The 24,122-nt window shown below is 38.2% G+C and overlaps 1 protein-coding gene across 8 annotated transcripts in view; it reads left to right on the plus strand.

The window, feature by feature from the left end:
* Positions 1–24,122, plus strand: part of SMAD1 (SMAD family member 1) — an 81,968-nt gene that overhangs the window by 46,162 nt on the left and 11,684 nt on the right. For all 8 annotated transcript variants that reach the window (XM_082463417.1, XM_082463414.1, XM_082463415.1 and 5 more), the window contains 3 exons: positions 13,312–13,569; positions 16,204–16,320; positions 23,197–23,418. In XM_082463417.1, coding sequence (XP_082319543.1) covers positions 13,312–13,569; positions 16,204–16,320; positions 23,197–23,418 — 597 coding nt within the window. The remainder of the gene's footprint in view (positions 1–13,311; positions 13,570–16,203; positions 16,321–23,196; positions 23,419–24,122) is intronic.

Genomic DNA, 24,122 nt, shown 5'->3' on the forward strand with positions numbered 1-24,122 from the left:
CAGAACTCTCTTGTGTGTTAAAAAAAAAAAAAAAAAAAATCTCGTCCACGAGCATTTGGCAGGTTACAACCTCGTCAGCCTTAGTCTGGTCACTAGACTACTTTACACTGATGACTTGGTGATAGAATTTCAAACAATACTTCAAAATCTTGAAGATGTTCACAAATCTGGAGGGTGTACAGGAACACTTTCCACAACTCAGCCCCTCTTTGCAATGTTAGCTGTTTCTTTTTCATTCCTTTTCCTCGTGCCCTGGTAACGCAGAAGAGCTGAGTTCAGTAGCAGAATCACAAGTGTCTTCTGAAACTCGCTTCCTGAAATGAAAATACCTCCTGAAACTTGCTTAGTTTGGTTTCCCTATTGACTGGAAAAGGGATTTTATTTTTTTTTTAACTAAAAGAGACACATAAATACTTTGAAAAGCAGAGATATACATCACTAAGAAAAGGCAGAAATCTGACCTTTTTCCTCCCGGGAGGTCAGGAAAAGACGGGAAGAAAGCTCCCTCCTTTTAAAGACATACAGCAATTATTAGAGATTTTCAAGTAGGTGGAGGGAGGTGTAGCGAAATTACCTAGGAGCCTTGCCCTCACCCCCTACTAGAATACACCTGAAGAGGTGGTGTGCAACCAGCTCAGGTTTTTTCTGTTTGTTTGTTTGTTTTTTTTAACCAGGGGTACAACTCTTAGAATACAGGAATGACACAACACAATCTGATTTTTCAGTGATTCAAATCAAAAAGAAATCTATGTGTGTAAAGAAAGTGTTTTAACACTGATCCCCTCTTTCAAAGGAGATTCTTGTAATTCAAATTAACCAGTAGGAGCAGCCCTTAAAGGGAAGCCGCAAACTTCTCTCAAGTTGAAAAGTAGGAGTAACCTCATCAGTTGTCGAGGAAAAGGGTCCCCAGAAGCGTCAGTGCTCCCATATTTCTGTTTTCCATAAAATGGAATAGACTGAAACATGGAAAGAAATATTAAGAGGAAAGCATTCCTCACCCTCTCTCCCTTCCTATTTCTGACCTGAGTCAAGCATAGAGTTTGCAAATCCTACTTCTTTCAGCTGGGTAATCAATCTCTCACCCAAGAAATAAGAATTGCACATAGGGGGACTTCCCTGGTGGCTCAGTGGTTAAGAATCTGTCTGCCAATTCAGGGGACACGGGTTCCAGCCCTGGCCCAGGAAGATCCCACATGCCACGGAGCAACTAAGCCTGTGCGCCACAACTACTGAGCCTGCGCTCTAGAGCCCGTGAGCCACAACTGCTGAACCCACGTGCTGCAACTACTGAAGCCCACACACTCTAGGGCCCGCGCCACTACTGAACCTGTGCGCCACAACTACTGAACCCTGCACACTCTAAGGCCCACGTGCCGCAACTACTGGAGCCCGCGCACCTAGAGCCCGTGCTCCACAATGAAGAGTAGCCCCCGCTCGCTGCAACTAGAGAAATCCTGTGCACAGCAACAAAGACCCAACACAGACAAAAAAAAAAAGAATTGCACATAGGTTTGCTTACACATAGATAATTGGTCTGGATGTTTATTCTTTCCTTTTCCCCCAGTAGGAAACATACCTTAATATTGAAATATTGCTGAAATGAAAGGAACAAGGACTGGGGATGGGGAGTGGGGAAGACAGCTGGGAGGGAAGTGCATTTTCCTTCAGGATTCCACATAGGCGAGGTGCCTGGGCCTTGTTGTTTTAGAGCAATTTGTGTATACAGGCCTAACTCTGCCTAGCTAGCTCCCTCCCCCCGCCCCCCATCTCTTCTCTTCCACATTAATACTTCTTTCTAGGACTAGCAGCTGTTCCACACCCCAGACCCATATCATTCCTCTCCTTAATTTAATCAGTTATTGTTTACAGTTTGGATGACCGTAAAACTTACTGTCTAAACCAGAACACTTTTGAGAGTGACAGGGTCACCTATTAATAATTCCATCGGGCAACAGGTACAGACTGGGATTGTCCCAGGCAAGCCAGAATATACAGATACTCTACTTACAATCTTCAAACTACACAAATCAGTTTTGATAATGATTCATCTCTTAGCGTCATCAAGGAGTTAGAAGTGTCTCATAACTGAACTTACTCAACTGGACTGGAGTTTTCTCCTTTCAATTGAGCGGACCTTTAATCTGTCCAGAAACACTTCTAGACTTTATTCCACTCACCCATCCCCTAAACAAACTATATCAGACATAATTTAACATTCTTGGAAGTTAGTGATCGAGACGGCAGAACCTCAGTGGTTGAGCGTGCTCATTGCCTTTGTTTGAATCTCAACTCTCGCCCCTTTCTCTGTGACCTTAGGTAAGTTATCCCTCTAGAACTCTTATTTGCAAAGTGTGGTAATGTGCTCGGCATGGTTCCAGGCTTAAAGTAAATATTAGTGGCGGTAATCTGAATTTTGTAGATTCTGGTGAGCACCTGAAAACCAATTTGATGAACATCTCCTTGCTTCTACATACATGCTCTTAGTTCTAGAGTCTAGCTTTATATCTTATCTGCCTCCCTCCTTGCTGTGACCAGTCACTTTTTGCTGTAATTTTCTGAGAAATTAGTAACTTATTAGAATTGTGACGCTGAGGAAATAGGAAATCCACACATTCAAACCACCCCAGCACAGTGTCCCACACCAGCTACTCAAAGCCATGGGTAACATGGCAAGCACATCTTCCTGGAGGATCAGTTTTACTGGATTGTAAATTATTTAAGATATCACTTTTATATTTGATAAATAATGAAGAGCAGAGTGTAAAATGTATATGAGTTGGTGAAGATAAATCAACATGTCGATGTAATTTCAGTTCCAGTGGTGCTGCTGGGACCCCGGGTGAATTCACTCTCCTCTGTCACTGATGCTTACCTTGGTGGAGAATGTTGAGAAATACTGGGAAAATGTCTTTCAGAAACATTCTACGGGTAATTTGAGAGGGTTTGAAGCACTGGTTGCTGCTATTGTTAGAGGGTTAAGTTGAACTTTAGGTAAATTTGACAGAAATGTCTTCTTCCAAGAGTGTATAGGAGGATATCCATTTATTTTTTTACGTTGCAGTTGTGCTTATTAATTTTGAACAGCCCGTAGGAGGCGTATGTCTTAAAGATTATCACCCCCTTCAGCGTGAGACTTCCTTGCAGCTCTTTCCTTTTGGTATCTTCAGTTGGTTTTCCCTGTAGGATCTGGTGTATCTGTGATAGCAAACTGGAATTCCTTTCCTGAATGGGGATTCTGAATTGGGAGATATATATCTTATATATAGCCCCAGAAGAAGAGGTGGTAGGATAAAACTGTTTTAACTGGGAATGGAGTACTGTTGAGAGCTCAGAATAATGGTTTGCAAACCTTGAAGATGGGATTGGGAAAGGAATAGATAATAGAAAATTCTGGCCGTTTTTTTAGATTAGCAAAAGACAATTTTAAATTGCCTCTTCACATTCATTTTTTGAACAGCTCTATTGAGGATTAATTGGCTTAGAATATACTGCACATGTTTAAAATGTACAATGTGATTAGTTTTGACATACATGTGAAAGAATCACCACAATCAAGATAATGACCATACTCATCACCCACAAAAGTGTACTCCTGCACCTTTTCAGTCTCTCCCCCAGCCCCGACTCTCATCCCCAGGCCACTACTGACCTGCTTTCTGTCACCATACATTGGTTTGCATCTTCTAGATTTTATTTGCATGGGATCATACAGCGTACACTCTTTTTCTGTCTGCCTTCTCTCAGCATATTATTTTGAGACCAATTCATGTTGCTGTGTGAATCAGTGTTTCATTCTTTTTTATTACTGAGTAGTATTTCCATTGTATGGATGTACCATATTTGTTTATTCATTCATGTGTTGATGGACATTTGGTTTGTTTCCAGTTTTTGGCTATCACAAATAAAATATACACGTCTTTGTAAATACATGTTTTCATTTCTCTTGGGTAAATACCTAGAAGTAGAATGGCTGGGTCATATGGTAAGTGCATGTTCAACTTTACAAGAAACTGCCAAAATATTGTCCAAAACGGTTGTGCCATTTTACATTCCAGCCAACAATGTGGGAGAAAATCCCTGTTGCCATTACTTGATATGGTTAAGCCTTTTAATTAAAAAATTTTATTGTGGTAAAATATACATAATGTAATACTTATCATTTTAACCATTTATAAGTGTACAATTCCATGGCATTAAATACATTCACAGTGTTGTGCAACCATTACCACTATTCATATCCAAAACTTTCTCATCATCCCCAACAAAAACTTGGTTCCCATTAAAGAGTAACTGCATCTTTTCCCTTTCCCCCAGCCCCTGGTAACCTCTGTTCTACTTTTTGTCCATGAACTTTTCTATTCTAAGTCCCTCATATAAGTAGGATATTTTTCCTTCTGTGTTTGATTTACTTCACTAAGCATAATACTTTTAAGAATTTCTTTGATGAAGGGTGTGTTCACATCTTTTACCTAATTTTTAATTGGATTATTTGGATTTTTATTAATGAGTTTTGAGAGTTCATTATATATTCAGGACACAAGTCCTTTATCAGATATGTGATTGCAAATATTTCCTTTGAGTCTATGGCTTCATTGTGTTAAGTGTAAGACAATACTTCAAAATAAATATCCTTAAACAAGCATTAGTGGGGAAAAAATAAGAAATTCAGAAACTAAATACAGAAATGGATAAAAATTGGAAGAAAATCAAAGAGAATTGATGGAATTCAGTAAATAAATTTAAAAGAAAAACATTTCATAAATTTCAGTGTGCCAAAGAACAGTAGATTTGTATTAAAATGTAGTAAGGTTCACTGAAGAATGGCAGGAAAAAAAACTAAAGGAGTGAATAAGAAATTTAAAATGAGATAAAAAGTGTCTAAGAGAAAGTGATTGGAAAGCACAAAAAGGAAGATCCAAAATATGTATAACTGGAGCTCCAAAGTACCCAGAGCCAGTAGAACAGGGCTAATACTTAAAACTTTCCAGAAGTTAGTGAAGACCTAAATCTACATATTGAAAGAACTCACTTACACTTGGGCAATTTCACCTAAAATGATCAACTTTGAGACATATCCTAGTAAAACTATTAGACTTTAAAGACAAAGGAAAGTCCTCAGGGCTTCCAGGTAAAAAGAGCACATTACTTGTAAAGGCAAGAAAGTAAAGCTAAAATCAAACTTCTCAAAAGCATCATCTAGAAATAGGCAACAGTGAAAAAGCATTTCAAGAATCAAGGACAGGCCAAGCTCTCCTTCAAGCATCAGGGCTATAGAAAGTTTTAAATGTGCAAGAAGTCAGGGGATACTATAACAATGAGCTAGCTCTTCCTGAGGCATCTGCTGGGGTCATTTTATTCAACTAAGATATGACTGGAGAAAGTTTGGCAAAAGGACAGGTGGTGAGTGTTTAATATATTCAGTCATAGAGATAAGGCTAAAATAAGTGTAGTGATATGGATGAAAGAATAGTATATAAACTTTAGATACTCTGACAAAGTTGAAAGAGTACAACTATAAAAATGGAACAGAAGAATAGGGAAAGGGGGAAAGTAAAATAAGGTCATTGACTGTATAGGTGATAGATGAGAATTAAAAGATACCATTTAAAACTGACCAACTAGATGGTATGAGGTCGAGTAAGGAAAAAAACAGAGATGGAAGACCTTAAAAGATACAAATAGAAAAATAACCATAGCACAGCAATATAAAACTATCTTTAGAGTTTCCTTTAAAAAAAAAACGAAGACAAATAATTACATCACATAGAGAAATATAGTAAATATAATATTACAATAACTCTAATAAAAAATAACATGACAGAATTGAGACCAAACATCAGTCATATCAATAAATGTAAATGGGCAGGAATTCCCTGGTGGTCCAGTGGTTTGGACTCCATGCTCTCACTGCCAAGGGCCTGGGTTCAATCCCTGGTCAGGGAACTAAGATCCCACAGGCCATGTGGCATGGCCAAAAAAAAAAAAAAAAAAAAAAAATACATATATATATAGGTTTAATCACCTATTAAAATTAAAAGGTTTTCAAGTTGGTTCATAAAGCAAAACTTTATGCTGTATTCAGAAGACCCAGCCGCGCCCCCCCCCCCAGGTGATTAAAAAGCTAAAAATCAAGGAATTGGCAAAGGTATATCAGGCACTTGTAAACAACAGGAAATGGGGGATTGTGATTCTGATATCACACAAAATAGAATTCAGAAGACCAAAAAGCACTGACACAGAGAACACTTTAAAGTGAACATACATGCACCAAACATCACAGCAACCTCCTATATAAAGCAGGATATGGCAGGGAAAACGAATAGAAACACACCAATAATGGGAACTTTAATACACCAGTCTAAATACAAGACAGGTCATGTGGGAAAAAACGTAAGTAATCATAGCAACCAGAGGTTGGGTAACTGCCCACAGGCCAAGTCAAGTCTGTTACTTGTTTTTGTAATTAAAGCTTTTTAACACACAGACACATCCACTTGTTTACATATTGTCTATGGCTTTCTTACTATTCAACGGCAGAGTTGAATAGTTGTGACAGAGGCCCTGTAGTCCACAAAACCGCAAATGTTTACTCTCTGATCCTTTACAGAAGAAGTTCACTGACTCCCCCCCCACCCCCACCCCTGATGCTGGAGACCTAAGCAACATTATTAATTAGTTAGTTTTTATGGAAACCTATTAAACACTGCATCCTAATAATAGAAAATATACCTTCTTCTCAAGTGTGCAAGGAACACTCATAAAAATGTATAATATTGTAGGTCACAAAGAAAATATCAAGTTCCTTAAGTTAGAAATACTGCAATCAGCATTCTTATCACAATGCCATAAACCTAGAAATTTGAAACAAATAAGCTCTTCTCTCTGGGAATTTTAAAACTTTTCTATTAAATGACCTATTGGCAAATGAGAAAATATAAAGATAAATTACATAATTTCTGGAAAATAATGATCAAACAACTACATATTAGAATCTGTAGGATGCATTTAAACCAGTGATCAGAGAAAAATTCATAGCATTGAACACCTATATCAGTAAAAATGAAAGAATAAAAATAAATTTTAAATTCCCAATCAAAAGGCTAGGAAAAGAACACTGAAGTAAGCCAAAGAAAAAGCAAAAGTATGAAGAAAAAGATAATAAAGATAAAAGCAAAAAATAATGAAATAGTAAAAAAAAAAAACACAGATCAAGTCAACAAATCCAAATCCTGGTTTGAAAAAATAACAACCCAAGGGTCAATTTAATAAAGGAAGAAAAAGGTGTTGCAAGAAGAAAGCACAAATATAAAATAAGAAATAAGAGGGAAATAGATATTGATAAAGAGAATACAAAATTTTACTGTAAGGTTACTTAACATACCTTTATGCAAGTAAATTTAAAAACCTAGATGAAATGGATAATTTTCTAGAAGAAAGTATAATTTACCAAAATTATCCTTAGTAGACATAGAAAGCTTACATTTACTTACAGAGGACAAATAGAGAAAGTTTTAAGGAACTACTCCACAGGAAAGCACCAATCCCAGAGAGTTTAAGAGAGGGAGTCTACCAAACATTTAGAGTCTGTTTAGAAACATAAACTGTTTCTGAGCACACAAACATTTATGAAGCAAGTGTCACAGTGACATGACAACCTGCTAATGATAGCACACAAAGAAACTTATAGATCAATATAGTTTATGAATATTAATATAAAGATCTGAAATAAAATATTAGTTATAAGACTCTAATGCCCCACATTAAGAAAATAATACATCATCACCAAGCAGGTCTTATGCCAGAATGCAGGGATAATTCACCATATTAATAAGTATAAGAAGAAAAATCATAATATCTTTAGAAATGCTGAACAATCTTCTGACAAAAATTCAACACCTATTCCTAGTAAAAACACTCAACTATAGGAATGGATGGTACTTCCTTAACATAATTTATATATGTCAGTCCTAAAGTCAGCATCTTACTTAATGGGGAAACACTAGAGGCATTCTTACCAAGGTCAAGAATAAGTCATGGAAATTCACTATCTCCATTACTTTTTAATATTGTATTGGCACTACTAGCCAGTGCAATCAGACAAGAGAAAACAATTCAAAAGGAAAAAGTAAAACTAGTTGGAGACATGATCATTTGCTGGAGAACTAACTCTATAATGAGTCAATGATAAAAATAACTCAGACAACAAAAGAATTCAGCCAGGTAGTAATATATAAAATAACATGGAAATATCAATAACCATATATATAAATAATTACCAGATAGAAGATATAATGAAATAGAAAACTCCATTTAAAATAGCAACGGAAAAGATAAAATACTTAATTTTGTAAGAACTGTTTAAAACCTAATGCTGTTATAGATTGAATTATGTCCCTCGCAAAATGTATCTGTTGAAGCCCTAATCATAAATATAATACCTAAGAATGTGACTGTGTTTGGAAGTAGGGTCTTTAGAAAGTTAAAAAATGAGGCCATTGAGCTGGACCCTAAACTGACTGGTGTCCTTATAAGAAGAGGCGATTAGGACATACAGAGAAACACCAGGGAAGTAAGCTACGGGAGAACGTAGCAAGAAAGTGGCCATCTGCAAACCAAGAAGAGAGGCCTCAGGAGAAACCAGCCTGCCAACACCTTGGTCTCAGACTTCTAGCCACCAGAACTTTGAGTAAATAAATTTCTGTTGTTTAAGTCCCCCAGTCTGTGGTACTTTGTTATGGGCAGGCCTGGCAAATTAATACAGACAGTAGCTATGGGGCAGTCCTGAAAGATGCAAAAGTAGAGTTGACAGACCTTCCTAGTTCTTGAATAGAATATTTTAACATCATCAAGATATTCTTACTAAATTAATGTTTAAATATAATGTGATCCCGGGCTTCCCTGGTGGCGCAGTGGTTGAGAATCTGCCTGCCAATGCAGGGGACATGGGTTCAAGCCCTGGTCTGGGAAGATCCCACATGCCGCGGAGCAACTAGGCCCGTGAGCCACAACTACTGAGCCTGCGCGTCTGGAGCCTGTGCTCCGCAACAAGAGAGGCCGCGACAGTGAGAGGCCCACGCACCGCGATGAAGAGTGGCCCCCACTTGCCGCAACTAGAGAAAGCCCTCACACAGAAACGAAGACCCAACACAGCCCAAAAATAATAATAAATAAATAAACTAAAAGTAAATTAAAAAAAAATATATATATATAATGTGATCCCAATAAAAGTACCAATAATCTTTTTTTCTGGAGGTTGACAAGGTGATAACCAAAGTTCATATGGAAAAGTCAGCATATGAGTACAACACTGAAAAGGAAGAACTGTGAGAGGGGACTAGCCCTACAGATATTAGCATGTACTATAAAGTCTCTGTAATTAAAACAGAGTGATACTGGGGCACGGACTAGAATGGAATGGGATGGAATGTCTAAAAACAGACCCTAACATACATGGACATTTATGAGAAAGGTGGTATCTCCAACCACTAGGACAGGGGTGGGCTTTTTTTTTTTTTTTGGCCTCGCCGCTTGGCTTGGAGGATCTTAGTTCTCCCACCAGGGATCGAACCCGTGCCCCCTGAAATGGAAGCATGGAGTCTTAACCACTGGGCCGTCAGGGAATTCCCCAGAGTTGGGCTTTTTAATTAATGGTATTGGGGCAACTGGCCAACCATTTGGAAAAAGAGAAAGTTAGATCTATTCCTCATACTATAAGTAAACTGAACTCCAAATGGATCAGAGATTTAAGTAAAATATGAAACTTTCTATGCACTGGAAGAATGGATGAATTCCTCCTTACAGTCTGGGTGTAGAGGAAGGCTTTTTATCACTCAAAATCCATATGCAATAAAAGAAAACACTGATAAATTTGACTACCAAAAAATAAAAAATAAACTTGCCCATAAGCAGAGCCAAAAGACAAATTGACAGATTGTGATAAGATATTTGTAACATAATATATCATGGGCTAATATCATATATATATATATAAATGAAAAATGGGAAGACCAAAAATGGGCAAAAGGCACAAGCAGACAATTCACCAAAAAAAGATAAAAATACGTCTTCTGAAATACATGAAAAGATGATCAACTTTCACCATAATAGAAATGTAAATTAAAATTGCACCACAATACCTACCATTTTCCACCCATCAGATTGTCAAAAATGTTTTTAAAAGCCTGTCAAAATAGTCTGTTCAGGAGGCTTTGAGGGAGAAGTCACTCTCATTTGTCGCTGGTAGCAATGCAAAATGGTACAACCCCTATGTAGGGATACTTGACAATAACAAAATTATACCTGCATTTACCCTTTCACCCAGTATTTCCACTTCTAGGAATTTACCCTGAAGATACACCTTTAACAATACTGCAATATATGCCTGGAGTTATTCATTGCAATATGGTATGTAATGGTAGAATATTGTAAACTACCTAAATGCCCAGACATTGGAGATTGGTTGAATAAACTATGGTGCTATTAGCGGTAAAACAAATAAGGTCAATCTCTATAAACTAATATGAAGTTAATTCTAAGACATAGTTGAAAAAGCTAAGTGCAAAGGCTGTATAGCAGGCTGCCTTTCTTTTTAGTAATAAAGATGAAATCAGAAAGCAAACATTTATCTGCTTAATTTCTTCAAGAAGAAACACAGAAAGGATAAAATAGAAAAAAATGAAATTGATTATCCTCTGAAGAGGTTAGATGGGCGGACTGATAAATAGTAATATATACATATGATGAGATGCTACACACATTCGATGAATCAATCATACAGACATAATGTTGAATTTAAGAAGCCAGACACAAGAGTATATACGATTTCATTTATACAAAGATTTCTGCATTTTATTATAGGTGTGTGATACCTCAATACCTTTTTTAAGTTCATTAAAATATACCTGTACCTATAACAGCAGCAGCAAAATCATCTCATCTTAATAATCAGAGGTGAGAAAAAGGTATCGATCTCGTCAAGTTCATCTATAGAGTGCTGCTTTGTTGTAGTTGGTGGCTCACATCCCAGGTCATGTACAAAAGCTGATTGATCTCACCTGTGGTGTACACTAAGGGCAGCCCGGTGCTTTAGAGCCAGACCACTGCACACCACGCAACAGTTACACAGGAACACGTGTGCGTAGCCAGAGGTACAGAAACACATTGCCTTCTGCTGCCGCTGTCACCTGCAAGCAGTGGGAAGAAGTAAATTCCCAGTTCTAAAACTCTGTTAGGCAATAAGAGTCGCTAAAACAAGGGCTCCAGTAAGGGGGTGTGGGTGGGAGAGAGAAGAGAGATGGAGAATTGTTTTAAGTTGCTGTCTGGTGCTGTAGTTGGCAGGAGGGGTTTAGAAGCCAGTATTATCCACCTTTTAAAGGAGGCTGTAGCTAGATGACCATAAAAGGCAAGCTGGGAAGCGGTAATTCAAGCTGCAACAGTTGAAAGAAAAAGAAAAGTGTTTGATTGCATAGGTAATTTAAAGATATTGCACTATTTCAGAGCATGTGTTTATTTTGGAATATAGATTTCTCTTGGTGTTGGGGGAGCCTTTGTGACTGTTGGGAACTTTGTCGACAACAAAGCAAAGTGGTTTACATTTCAAATGACTACTGAAAGGTAGGAGGAATTAGGCCTTCTTTTCCCTTCCCGCCACTTTTTTCCTTCTTGGGTTATTTTGGGGGGGGGGGCATTGGGTTTTTTGGAGTGTAATTGATTTACAATGTTAGGTTAGTTTCAGGCATACAACAAAGTAATTCTGATATATATATGTATTTATTCTTTTTCCACTATAGGTAGGAATCATGCTTTTGATGACTTGATTTGGACAGATTCCATCACTGTGAAAAAGGAAATACATTTATTATACTAAAAAGATTTGTTTCTAAGGGATCAAATAGTAGGGGAATCAGCAAATCTTATTGCTACAGGATTATGGAGAAATTTACGATATAGCACATGAGAGCTTTTAATACCTTCAAAAACTTTTTTTTTTTCCTTAAACAATTTTCAGCCCATAAATTAGTAATAATCCAAGCATTAAGAGTACTTTTTCCTTTAGAAATGGTATCAGTCATGGATAGATTCCCTGGAAAGCCCTCAAGAATCTACTTAATTCCTAATGCCACTAAATATGGTTTCTTTGGGAAAATGTATTCTGAGGCCTAACTCCCAACAACAATAACAGATTTTAAAAATCTCCTCCTCTCTCCTCCCATGTAGTTTACCAGATGGGTTGTTTCTCTCCTTCCAGCCAAGGCCACAAGAGCAGTAGGGATTCCAAGGACCTTTATTATGGGGAGGAGGCATCTGGTGACCCTGGCAAGAAGCTTAGGCTCTAACCCCAGTTAGGCTCTGGAAACCAGCCTGCCCTTCCCTTTATCATTGCCTTGTAGGGGCTTTGCCTCTGGAGGTTTCTGGAGGTTGAGGACCATGCTAATTATTAACTCCTTGGGTTCTTAACATACGGAGCTTTTAGGAACGGCTTGAGTTGTTTTATTTCCTTCTCTACTGGTGTGTATGTTTTTTTGGCCTTTGTACCTTGAGTATTCGTTCAGCTAGCAAAATGTGGATTGTATGACCTGTTTCTTCCTTTGCCTATCAGGTAGTGATAAGGATTACTGAGAAGTGGGTAAATACATTAAGATCCTTAGAGGAAAAAATGTTCATAAAGTATGACTGCTAGGACACAACATAAAGTCCGTCCCACAAAAAAATCATATTTTATCCAATTAACTGTCTTCACTGGCATTTGGATTTTATACAGCTCACTATATTTGCCCTCTCAACTTTATTTACTACACTTCCTTTAGTTTAAAGTGAGTTAACATGTCCATTTAAAGCATTTGTGGTGAATAACTCATAGCATTCAATAAATATTATTAACTCTTAAATGAGAAATCTCATCAGCCAGGGATGTAAACTGGAATTGTCAATGGTGATATACGTTCCTAGTTGTGCTTTGGTTTTTAGTGAATGAAAAAATTAAGAATAAGGGAACCTTAACATTTTTAACCTAAAAGAATGTATTTTGCAGACTTTCCTTGGGTAGTTTGTCAATGCTGCAGGTCTCAGGCATAGGCCATCAGTGATTCTAAGGAGACCGTAGTTTTTACTGCATTTATTCCTGAGTGAAAAATGTCTTTTCATTTGAATGGTGCTTTTGAGTTGGCAGCATGACAGTGTTCGAATAATTTGTTGTTACTTACAGATTATGATTCAACTTTATTGTGTTTTATTGTGTTTTATTGTGACGTTATTAACGATTTTCATCATTCTCATTTTTGTCCCTCTTTTCTTTTCTTTCCCTTTTTTCAGTTCTTCCTCCAGTACTGGTTCCAAGACACAGTGAATATAATCCTCAGCACAGCCTCTTAGCTCAGTTCCGGAACTTAGGACAAAATGAGCCTCACATGCCACTCAACGCCACTTTCCCGGATTCTTTCCAGCAACCCAGCAGCCATCCGTTTCCTCATTCTCCCAATAGCAGTTACCCAAACTCTCCTGGGAGCAGCAGTAGCACCTACCCTCACTCTCCGACCAGCTCGGACCCAGGAAGCCCCTTTCAGATGCCAGGTGGGTTGCAGTGTTCAGTGATGTTCTGTGGTCAGATCCAAATTGTCATCACAGCGTTAAGGCGAAGCTGGGTTCCCTGGAATGGAGAGCGCTTTCCAGCCCTGGTACGTGGCACTGCGCCTCTAGAACTCAGGATGCAACTTTGAATGAAAGGGGACTTCTAGCCAAGGAAGCCAGTGTTCTGTTTGTCTGGCGCAGATGCTTGAATACATTTTCATTTTTGATTTTTGAAAGGTTTTAAAGCAGCTGCATCCTTCTGGGAGTGGCATAGTTGTTCCAGCCTTTGCGCCTGATAAAAGAAAGAGGAAAAAAAATAGCGTGCTGCACACAGTTGCTGTTCCCATACAAGGAAAAAAACCCTGTCGTAAGTGCAACCTCAGAAAAGATATTTCCTGGGGGATCACACCCCACCACACAACTTAATTAAATTCGTTTAAGTGGTGATGTAATCCCAAGAAACACATACTTTAACAACAAAAGACTTGCATCAGGAGTACTGGAGACCATCTGCTTGTTTAACTTAACAGAGACCAAAACACCATTATCCTTCTTTCTTAGACTTCTCTGGTGGTGTAATGTTTGTCAAATTAAATGATTAATTAGGACATTATATTTTTCGAGTTATAGGCTCATAAGCGAGCACCTCAAAAAGTGATTAGTGCCCAATCTCTCGCCAACAGACCTCACAAAGGATACGCTAAGCAAAGATACACTTGACGTCTATTAACATTGCAGGAAGGGAAAATGAGTGGGCAAGCATGATGTTTAACGTATCACTTGAAATGTTTTCGGGCAGATTTGAATTCGACAGCAGAGCTGGTATGTCCTCAAAAATTGAAAAGTGGTCCACACTTGATATTCCTATCTTTTATTTATATATTTATTGCTTTTTTACATTTTTAGCCTATTATTTTGCACTGTTTGTTTTTCAGTCGAAAACGGTTTAAGATGAGGGTGAGGGATAGACTTGTTTCAAAATCAAACTAGTATCATCTGGTAATCTGCTATCCACCGCACTCCCTCCTGGACCCGCTGGGTTTGAGGAACAGGTTAGTGGCAAGGAGGTTGTTTCGGAAGGCTGTGTAGCAGTGGCAGACCCAGGGTGGGCCCAAGAGTGAAAAAACTGAAGATTACTGTTTTGAATTTACACCTTGTCCCCGGCTGTCAGGGTAATTTAACGCACAGGCCGAGTAGAGGAAATACGGAGCAGAGAAAGCTGAAGGGGTGGGAGGAGGACCTTGTGGGGAGAGCAGAGCATCACCCAGAGTATCTGGCGCCTCCCAGGGACGCTGATGCCTTAAGCCGTTGATGATGTTTTCACCAGCTTGTTTGCAGAAATGGTATTGGATTTGGTCTCAGAGGAGGCTCTTTGTCTTCATTCCTGGCTGGAAGTAAAGCAGAGGCAGTGTTACAGCTGCAGGGAAGAAGCTGAATTTTAAAAAGCTGGGGAAAGGGTGGAAAATACATCCAGATCAGGTCCCCATAGTCCTGTCTTTGTGCTCTGAGGCCTGGCTTGTTAGCACCTGGACAGTAGAAGTGGCCAGGTTGTGATTCAGCTGGAAAGTCAGTCTGGGAAATCTCTTGAGAAACTCTGAAAGAGTAGTGTTAGCTTTTTCTATTTGATGGTTGCCCTGAGTGGTCCAGAGTACCTATCCAAGCTATTGGTGGTTCTTTAAGGTGAAACTTTGTTCCCTGCTCTGTTTTATGTGCTAAGTGGTATGAGGTGGGCTCACCATAGCCCATGAGGAACTTGTTTTTCCATCACAAAGGATTGTTTGTGGGAAATCCTTATTTAAGAAAGCACACGACTTGTGTTAGTGTTCTTTGTTTCAAAAATCACACTGTTTGCCTCTTATTTGCCAGTTCGCTGTGAGCTTTCCAGGAGAAACATGTATGCAAATTCTGAAATAGAAGATAGTTGTGACAAACTGATTTCTTTCCTATTATTCTGCTACTAGGGATTTCGAAACTCGTGATTATTTTTTTTTTTAATATGGGTACAGAAGATTTTTTTAAAAATTTTATTGGGGTATAGTTGATTTACAACATTGTGTTAGTTTCAGGTGTACAGCAAAGTGAATCTGTTATATATTTAAGTGGGTAGGGAGAAGGTAGTCCTAGCAGATTTCTTGAAGTCATGGGAAATTCACAGTTGGAGTCAGTAAGTTGGCTGTAATGAAACTCAGTTGGTAAATTCCTAAGAGCCCATAGATTTAATGCAAGAGACCCTGAAGCTCCTTTTCTTAAGAAGTCCTGCGTAGCTTTCGAAGGTTTTCCGTCCACCAGGGAAATGATGAAATGCAGAGGTCCTTTTAAAGTGGGTTGGGTGAAAGCATGTTTAAATGCCCTTCTGATTGTTTTAAAATGGCATGATCCTCGGTAGGCAGACAACTTCTAGAACTGGCATATGGTGCTTTCGTCCCACTGAATCTTCACTACAATTGTATAAGATTATTTATTGCATAAGATGGTAGTAATTTTCAAAAAGTGTACACCAAGTCCAGTGCCTGTAGCATCTAATCTTCCGATGGGGAGGTTGAAATGGCAACTTAATCTCTTAAGAATTTCGGCACCGAAGAGAATATATGTTTTAAGCACGTGTGTTTACTAAAGCTTTGTTTTCAAATTTTGTAGCCGATACGCCTCCACCTGCTTATCTGCCTCCTGAAGACCCCATGACCCAGGATGGCTCTCAGCCCATGGACACAAATATGATGGCGCCTTCACTGCCCCCAGAAATCAACAGAGGAGGTAAAATGAATTGCTGCTTATTCCCTTTTAGAGTCTCAAGTTTATCTGTCCAAGTGTTGCTTTCTCTCACAGATTTTTATTAGTCTTTAAAAAGATAGCTATTTGAAAAACATAGAGCACTTATAGTAAGAGAAGCTCAATAGAAAGAATTCTTTGGATTACAGATAAGCCTTTTATATGAAGAACAGGCACACTGATTTAACTAATGAAGGCCTAGATATAATTGTGCAGTCATCTGTTTATAACTTCAATACTCAATACTTTTGAATGGGTGATAAAAGAGTATTTTTAAGTGAAAGACAGAGGATGTTGAGGGAGAAAAAAGAACATAAAACTAGAGTTTTCACTGGTGATTTCCAAAATTTATAGTTCATATAACAAGGCTTTCCAAAAGGTTCTTTGGTCGTTGGGATAGATATTCATAAGCCCCATCTATTTTCTAGACCTCATCTATGTATAGCTGCAGCTGAAACAAACTAATAGCTTTTGTTCCCTTCTCGCTCTATTTATTTGTTTCTTACCTTGTTACAAGAAGGGATGGGAGGCACATGTTTTTCCTATTCTTACCCTGAGGAGCCGACTTCTTTTCCTCTCTAGTAGAGGGTGGGTCTTTGTGATCCCTGGCAGTGTCTGAGAGGAGGATGCATCATTCTGCCAGGTCTGCAGAGGCTTAAGCGAGCAGGGAACTCGGGTAAATAAGCGTTGGGAGAATCCCTGAGCATCTGTAAGAAGTCATGACCACACGTTGAATGAAACTGTCCCCAGGTAACCTCCCCTGGAGGAAAGTGCTTCACTGGCCTGCTCAACAGCGGCAGAGATGGATCATTCAATTTGTATTCATTTAATGCAAATTGAAGTTAAAATGCCATTTCATTACTAGGTATGTCTTATTTATCGCATTCTTATCACTTTTTTAGTAAAGGTCTGGAGATACCTCAGACTTTGTCAGAGTTGCTGATATTTTTTAACTTCTTAAAAGTTGTGGATGAACTCAAAGAACCTTCCTTCAGTGTGCAGTGTAATACATTGGAATTTACACCTTTTTAATCTATAAACATTTCTTATATCTTTTTTATTGGCTATGTATTTCATCTTTTTTATTAGCTCTGTATTTTGACAATCTCTAGAATATACTCTCAAACATAAAATTATTAGTTGACCAAGATTTTGGTTGGGGAAAATAACTCCTGTCTCACACATCTTTGGAATGTGTATTTGGGGAACAGAATAGCAGGAGAGAATGGGCACAGCACTGTGAAACAGTTATAAGCCTGTGGACCTGCAGCCATGGTGGCTAAGCCCAAAATGTCTGATTTCAGGAAATAGACCTTTAATTTGATTTAAAATTTTTCCTTTAAATGGCTTAAAATTCTCTCCTCATTAGAATAAGTTTACACTCAATATTTTCATGAAGACAGGCTATTGGCCTTGTGGTTGTTATACTTTGGTGCTTTTCCTGGAGCAGGGGTCAGCAGACTGCAGCCCACAGGCCACTTCAGCCTGCTGCCTGTTTTTGTAAATAAAGCTTTATTGGGACACAGCTGTGTTCTTTCATTACATATTATCTGTGGCTGCTTTTGCACAGCTAGGGCACAGTTGAATAGGGACCATAGAGACCACGTGGCCCCCAAGACCTTTCTGGCCTTTTACAGAAAAAAATTGTCAGCCTCCAACCTGGATGAATAGTCCTGTGAGCAATCCTGATAGCTGATTAAAGCCCTCTCTTGGACTTCCCTGATGGTCCAGTGGTTAAGACTCCGAGCTTCCAATGCACGGGGTGCACGTTTATCCGTGGTCGGGGAAGTTCCGCATGCTGTGCAGCACAGCCGCAAAAAAAAAAAAGCCTTCTCTTAATGATGTTGCAGTCTTCCTTAAGATTTGGCACCTGTAAATCACTAAAACTTTGCTCTTTGAAATACAGCTTATTGACATGGGGTAACACTTAGCAAACAGGGAAGATGGTATGTGTTTGTGTTCAGCTTACCCACTTAAGTGTATAAAGCAGTTACTGTATGTGTGGATTTTCTTTTTTTTTTTTCCACACACACACACTGTATTTTATTTTTACAAGAGATAAATAGACTGACACCAAGCATTGTACATGGATGACCACAACAAAAGCAACAATGATTGCAATTACCAAACACAAAACACACTCATACTATGTCATAATATTGACACTCAGTCCGGTAATCCTCCACTGTAACAGCTCCTTTACTTTGCAGTGAAAATTGATTTGTATATTCTTTGCCTCTGAGTCCTTGTGGGATTTTTTTTTTTTTAATTCAAACAGAAAGTCACAAAAATTATACTCATCCTCATCAGTTCACTCAGTCCCATGTAATTAATTTTTTTTTCATCTTGCTCTTTTGTTAGCACTTTTATGAGTTCATCAGGTTTTCATTAGAGTTCTGAAAATGCTTATTCATTCAGTTCAGCAGTACAGTCAGTTACCAGAAACCTGTACTTGTCAGAGTCTTTTCCATGAATTTCTTGAAGATGAAAGCCTTTTATAGGAACATATTTGCAAAAGCATCAGAGTACACCCAGAACTGTCTGTAAATGACAAAAGACTTAAAAATGACCACGGTTAAAGATTTGATGAAAGTTCATAATAATGCAGTTGACAAGAAAATTAGTTATTTCTGAGATATACATTTTAAAGTAATAACTAGGATTATGACTTACAACATTATACCAGAACATATAAGATTTTTAGAAATTTCTTGTAATGTCTGAAACATTTATATTAACATATTTCCATACAAATAACCCAATGAAAGTTTAGTATTAGTTGTTTTGTTTGTTTGGTTTTTTATACTGCAGGTTCTTATTAGTCATCAATTTTATACACATCACTGTATACATGTCAATCCCAATCGCCCAATTCAGCACACCACCATCCCCACCCCACCACAGTTTTCCCCCCTTGGTGTCCATATGTCTGTTCTCTACATCTGTGCCTCAACTTCTGCCCTGCAAACCGGCTCATCTGTACCATTTTTCTAGGTTCCACATACATGTGTTAATATACGATATTTGTTTTTCTCTTTCTGACTTACTTCACTCTGTATGACAGTCTCTAGATCCATCCACGTCTCAACAAATGACTCAATTTCGTTCCTTTTTATGGCTGAGTAATATTCCATTGTATATATGTACCACAACTTCTTTATCCATTCGTCTCTTGATGGGCATTTAGGTTGCTTCCATGACCTGGCTATTGTAAATAGTGCTGCAATGAACATTGGGGTGCATGTGTCTTTTTGAATTATGGTTTTCTCTGGGTATATGCCCAGTAGTGGGATTGCTGGGTCATATGGTAATTCTATTTTTAGTTTTTTAAGGAACCTCCATATTGTTCTCCATAGTGGCTGTATCAATTTACATTCCCACCAACAGTGCAAGAGGGTTCCCTTTTCTCCACACCCTCGCCAGCATTTGTTGTTTGTAGATTTTCTGATGATGCCCATTCTAACTGGTGTGAGGTGATACCTCATTGTAGTTTTGATTTGCATTTCTCTAATAATTAGTGATGTTGAGCATCTTTTCATGTGCTTCGTGGCCGTCTGTATGTCTTCTTTGGAGAAATGTCTATTTAGGTCTTCTGCCCATTTTTGGATTAGGGTGTTTGTTTCTTTAATATTGAGCTGAATGAGCTGTTTATATATTTTGGAGATTAATCCTTTGTCCGTTGATGCGTTTGCAAATATTTTCTCCCATTCTGAGGGTTGTCTTTTCATCTTGTTTATGGTTTCCTTTGCTGTGCAAAAGCTTTGAAGTTTCATTAGGTCCCATTTGTTTATTTTTGTTTTTATTTCCATTACTCTAGGAGGTGGATCAAAAAAGATCTGGCTGTGATTTATGTCAAAGAGTGTTCTTCCTATGTTTTCCTCTAATAGTTTTATAGTGTCCAGTCTTACATTTAGGTCTCGAATCCATTTTGAGTTTATTTTTGTGTATGGTGTTAGGGGGTATTCTAATTTCATTGTTTTACATATAGCTGTCCAGTTTTCCCAGCACCACTTATTGAAGAGACTGTCTTTTCTCCATTGTATATCTTTGCCTCCTTTGTCATAGATTAGTTGACCATAGGTGCGTGGGTTTATCTCTGGGCTTTCTATCTTGTTCCATTGATCTATGTTTCTGTTTTTGTGCCAGTACCATATTGTCTTGATTACTGTAGCTTTGTAGTATAGTCTGAAGTCAGGGAGTCTGATTCCTCCAGCTCCGTTTTTTCCCCTCAAGACTGCTTTGGCTATTCGGGGTCTTTTTTGTCTCCATACAAATTTTAAGATGATTTGTTCTAGTTCCATAAAAAATGCCATTGGTAATTTGATAGAGATTGCATTGAATCTGTAGATTGCTTTGGGTAGTATAGTCATTTTCACAATGTTGATTCTTCCAATCCAAGAACATGGTATATCTCTCCATCTGTTGGTATCATCTTTAATTTCTTTCATCAGTGTCTTATACTTTTCTGCATACACGTCTTTTGTCTCCCTAGGTAGGTTTATTCCTAGGTATTTTATTCTTTTTGTTGCAGTGGTAAATGGGAGTGTTTCTATAATTTCTCTTTCAGATTTTTCATCATTAGTGTATAGGAATGCAAGAGATTTCTGTGCATTAATTTTGTATCCTGCAACTTTACCATATTCATTAATTAGCTCTAGCAGTTTTCTGGTGACAGTTTTAGGATTCTCTATGTATAGTATCATGTCATCTGCAAACAGTGACAGTTTTACTTCTTCTTTTCCAATTTGTATTCCTTTTATTTCTTTTTCTTCTCTGATTGCCGTGGCTAGGACTTCCAGAACTATGTTGAATAATAGTGGTGAGAGTGGACATCCTTGTCTCGTTCCCGATCGTAGAGGAAATGCTTTCAGTTTTTCACTGTTGAGAATGATGTTTGCTGTGGGTTTGTCATATATGGTCTTTATTATGTTGAGGTAGGTTCCCTCTATGCCCACTTTCTGGAGAGTTTTTATCATAAATGGGTGTTGAATTTTGTCAAAAGCTTTTTCTGCATCTATTGAGATGATCATATGGTTTTTATTCTTCAATTTGTTAATATGGTATATCACATTGATTGATTTGCGTATATTGAAGAATCCTTGCATCCCTGGGATAAATCCCACTTGATCGTGGTGTATGATCCTTTTAATGTGTTGTTGGATTCTGTTTGCTAGTATTTTGTTGAGGATTTTTGCATCTATATTCATCAGTGATATTGGTCTGTAATTTTCTTTTCTGGTAGTGTCTTTGTCTGGTGTTGGTACCAGGGTGATGGTGGCCTCATAGAATGAGTTTGGGAGTGTTCCTTCCTCTGCAATTTTTTGGAAGAGTTTGAGAAGGATGGGTGTTAGCTCTTCTCTAAATGTTTGATAGAATTCACCTGTGAAGCCATCTGGTCCTGGACTTTTGTTTGTTGGAAGATTTTTAATCACAGTTTCAATTTCATTACTTGTGATTGGTCTGTTCATATTTTCTGTTTCTTCCTGGTTCAGTCTTGGAAGGTTATACCTTTCTAAGAATTTGTCCATTTCTTCCAGGTTGTCCATTTTATTGGCATAAAGTTGCTTATAGTAGTCTCTTAGGATGCTTTGTATTTCTGTGGTGTCTGTTGTAACTTCTCCTTTTTCATTTCTTATTTTATTGATTTGAGTCCTCTCCCTCTTTTTCTTGATGAGTCTGGCTAATGGCTTATCAATTTTGTTTATCTTCTCAAAGAACCAGCTTTTAGTTTTATTGATCTTTGCTATTGTTTGTGTGGATTTTCTTAATGATCATTTTCCTTATTTTCTTTACCAAATTCTACAGTAAAGCTCATTTTAATATTCGTGGAGGTTGATGTTAAGAACACAGAGGTCATTCTCCCTTAACAGTTAGAGTTCGTGCTTCCAATGTGGATTTTCTCATTTTTTTTTTTTTTAAGATTGTACACTCAAGTCTTCATAAACCTCAGATCATTGCATATTGGCATACTAGATATATATGCTTTGTATTCCTGGAATTGCTAAAGCAGTGGTATAAGAGGTTTTACCACAGAAGGAACTTATCTTTAGAACTTTTTAGTTGCAAATGTTTAGAAGCATGTTCTGTTTGGAGATTTGTTAGTCTTAAGAGATTTGACTTAACAAGCTGCATCCTGTCAGTAAAGTTGGGTAATTTCCATTGTTGGCCCATTCTGGGAATGGAGAGACAAAACACACCTGCTCTGCATGACTTAAAGCAAATATAAGGAAGTTAGCATGAAATCTGGATGAGAGAGATATGATTCATCCTGTAAGAATGGCCAGCTGGCAGGATTTCTTCCTGAGCTTGAGGACTGGAGCAAAGCTGTAGCTGTGAGAGTTATTGGCAACCGAATGTGAAGTAAGGTAACTTCTTATCAATAATTAGAAACTGATTTTCATTGCTTTGAAAAAGTATCGGCATACTGAGGCGTTGTCCAAAGTAATTCCTCTTTGTGCCAGCACCTTTGGCATATTTCCTGTCCTCTATTGTTCTCTCCGCACTTGTTTTTTCACTTGCCACTTGTTGCGTTTCTTTAGATGGTGAGCCAGGGTCAGTGGTGGGGTCATTTCCATTTTGGTGAATTACAGAGCGTTCAGCACATGCTGCTCGTGTGCTTGCTTAGCCAGTGTCTCGGTTATCTGATAGCCATTGGAGAAAATATCTTCCAGTGAAAGGTGAATGTCGCACTTAGCAAGGAGTACCTGCTTCCGAGATCAGAGATAAACTCTATACATTATAATAGCAGTGGCTTTTTCACATTTTCATTCCACGACCCTGAGCCAACTTCACGACACAGTTTCAGTTTTTGAGAGCCCAGGGCACTCACCATGGTTGACTCTAAGCTTTTCTTTCTTAAAGATGTTCAAGCAGTTGCTTACGAGGAACCAAAACACTGGTGCTCTATTGTCTACTACGAGCTCAATAATCGTGTGGGCGAAGCTTTCCATGCCTCCTCCACGAGCGTGCTGGTGGATGGTTTCACCGATCCTTCCAACAACAAGAACCGTTTCTGCCTTGGGCTGCTCTCCAACGTCAACCGGAATTCCACTATCGAAAACACTAGGCGACATATCGGGAAAGGTGAGTTTTCACTGGAACCTCTCTCAAATGTTTGTCTGTCGTGTCCCTCTTCCCCCAGAACTCCCCAGTCGTTCCTGGAGTCAATACCAGATGATATACGCTTGCCGCTACGGTTTGTAAATATTTTTTCAATTTGTATTATCAGGAAGTTCTTCATTTTCCAATCAGCAATTTTTGTGGTTTGCTGACTCGTAATAATTATAGCTGGAATAGTGATTTGCTGTCTGGGGACACCAGTCTATCACGTGTTTTGCCGAAGAATGAAATAGCTGTCAAAAAATTCTTTACAACCGAAAACTAAAAGCAAAAAGCAAATGAAAACAAGTAAACCGAGTGTATTTCAAATGAATACCATAACTCACTGGGGAAAATAAAAAGAACTAATTCAGAATAACTTATGAATATATAGTATTTGGCTATAGAACCTCAGCCTGAGCCAGGTAAGGTAGAGCGACTGCAAACAAATCCTGAACTCTTTTTAGTAGACTTGATTATTTAGTGGCAGTATGAAGGAGACAGTTATGAAATTTTAAGATGTATTATAATATTAAGCAAATGACTAAATGTGTGGTTGTTGTGGGAAACCTGGGTTTTCACTGTGGAATAAGAAGAGACATACAAGTGTGGAGGAGGGTAAAAAATAAACCCTGTGGAGGTATCAGTGTGAGATCGTGATTTTTATAATGTGTATATGCATGTTTATG

The sequence above is a fragment of the Balaenoptera physalus genome, assembly GCF_965194825.1.
Source record: "Balaenoptera physalus genome assembly, chromosome: 5".
Lineage (NCBI taxonomy): Eukaryota > Metazoa > Chordata > Mammalia > Artiodactyla > Balaenopteridae > Balaenoptera > Balaenoptera physalus.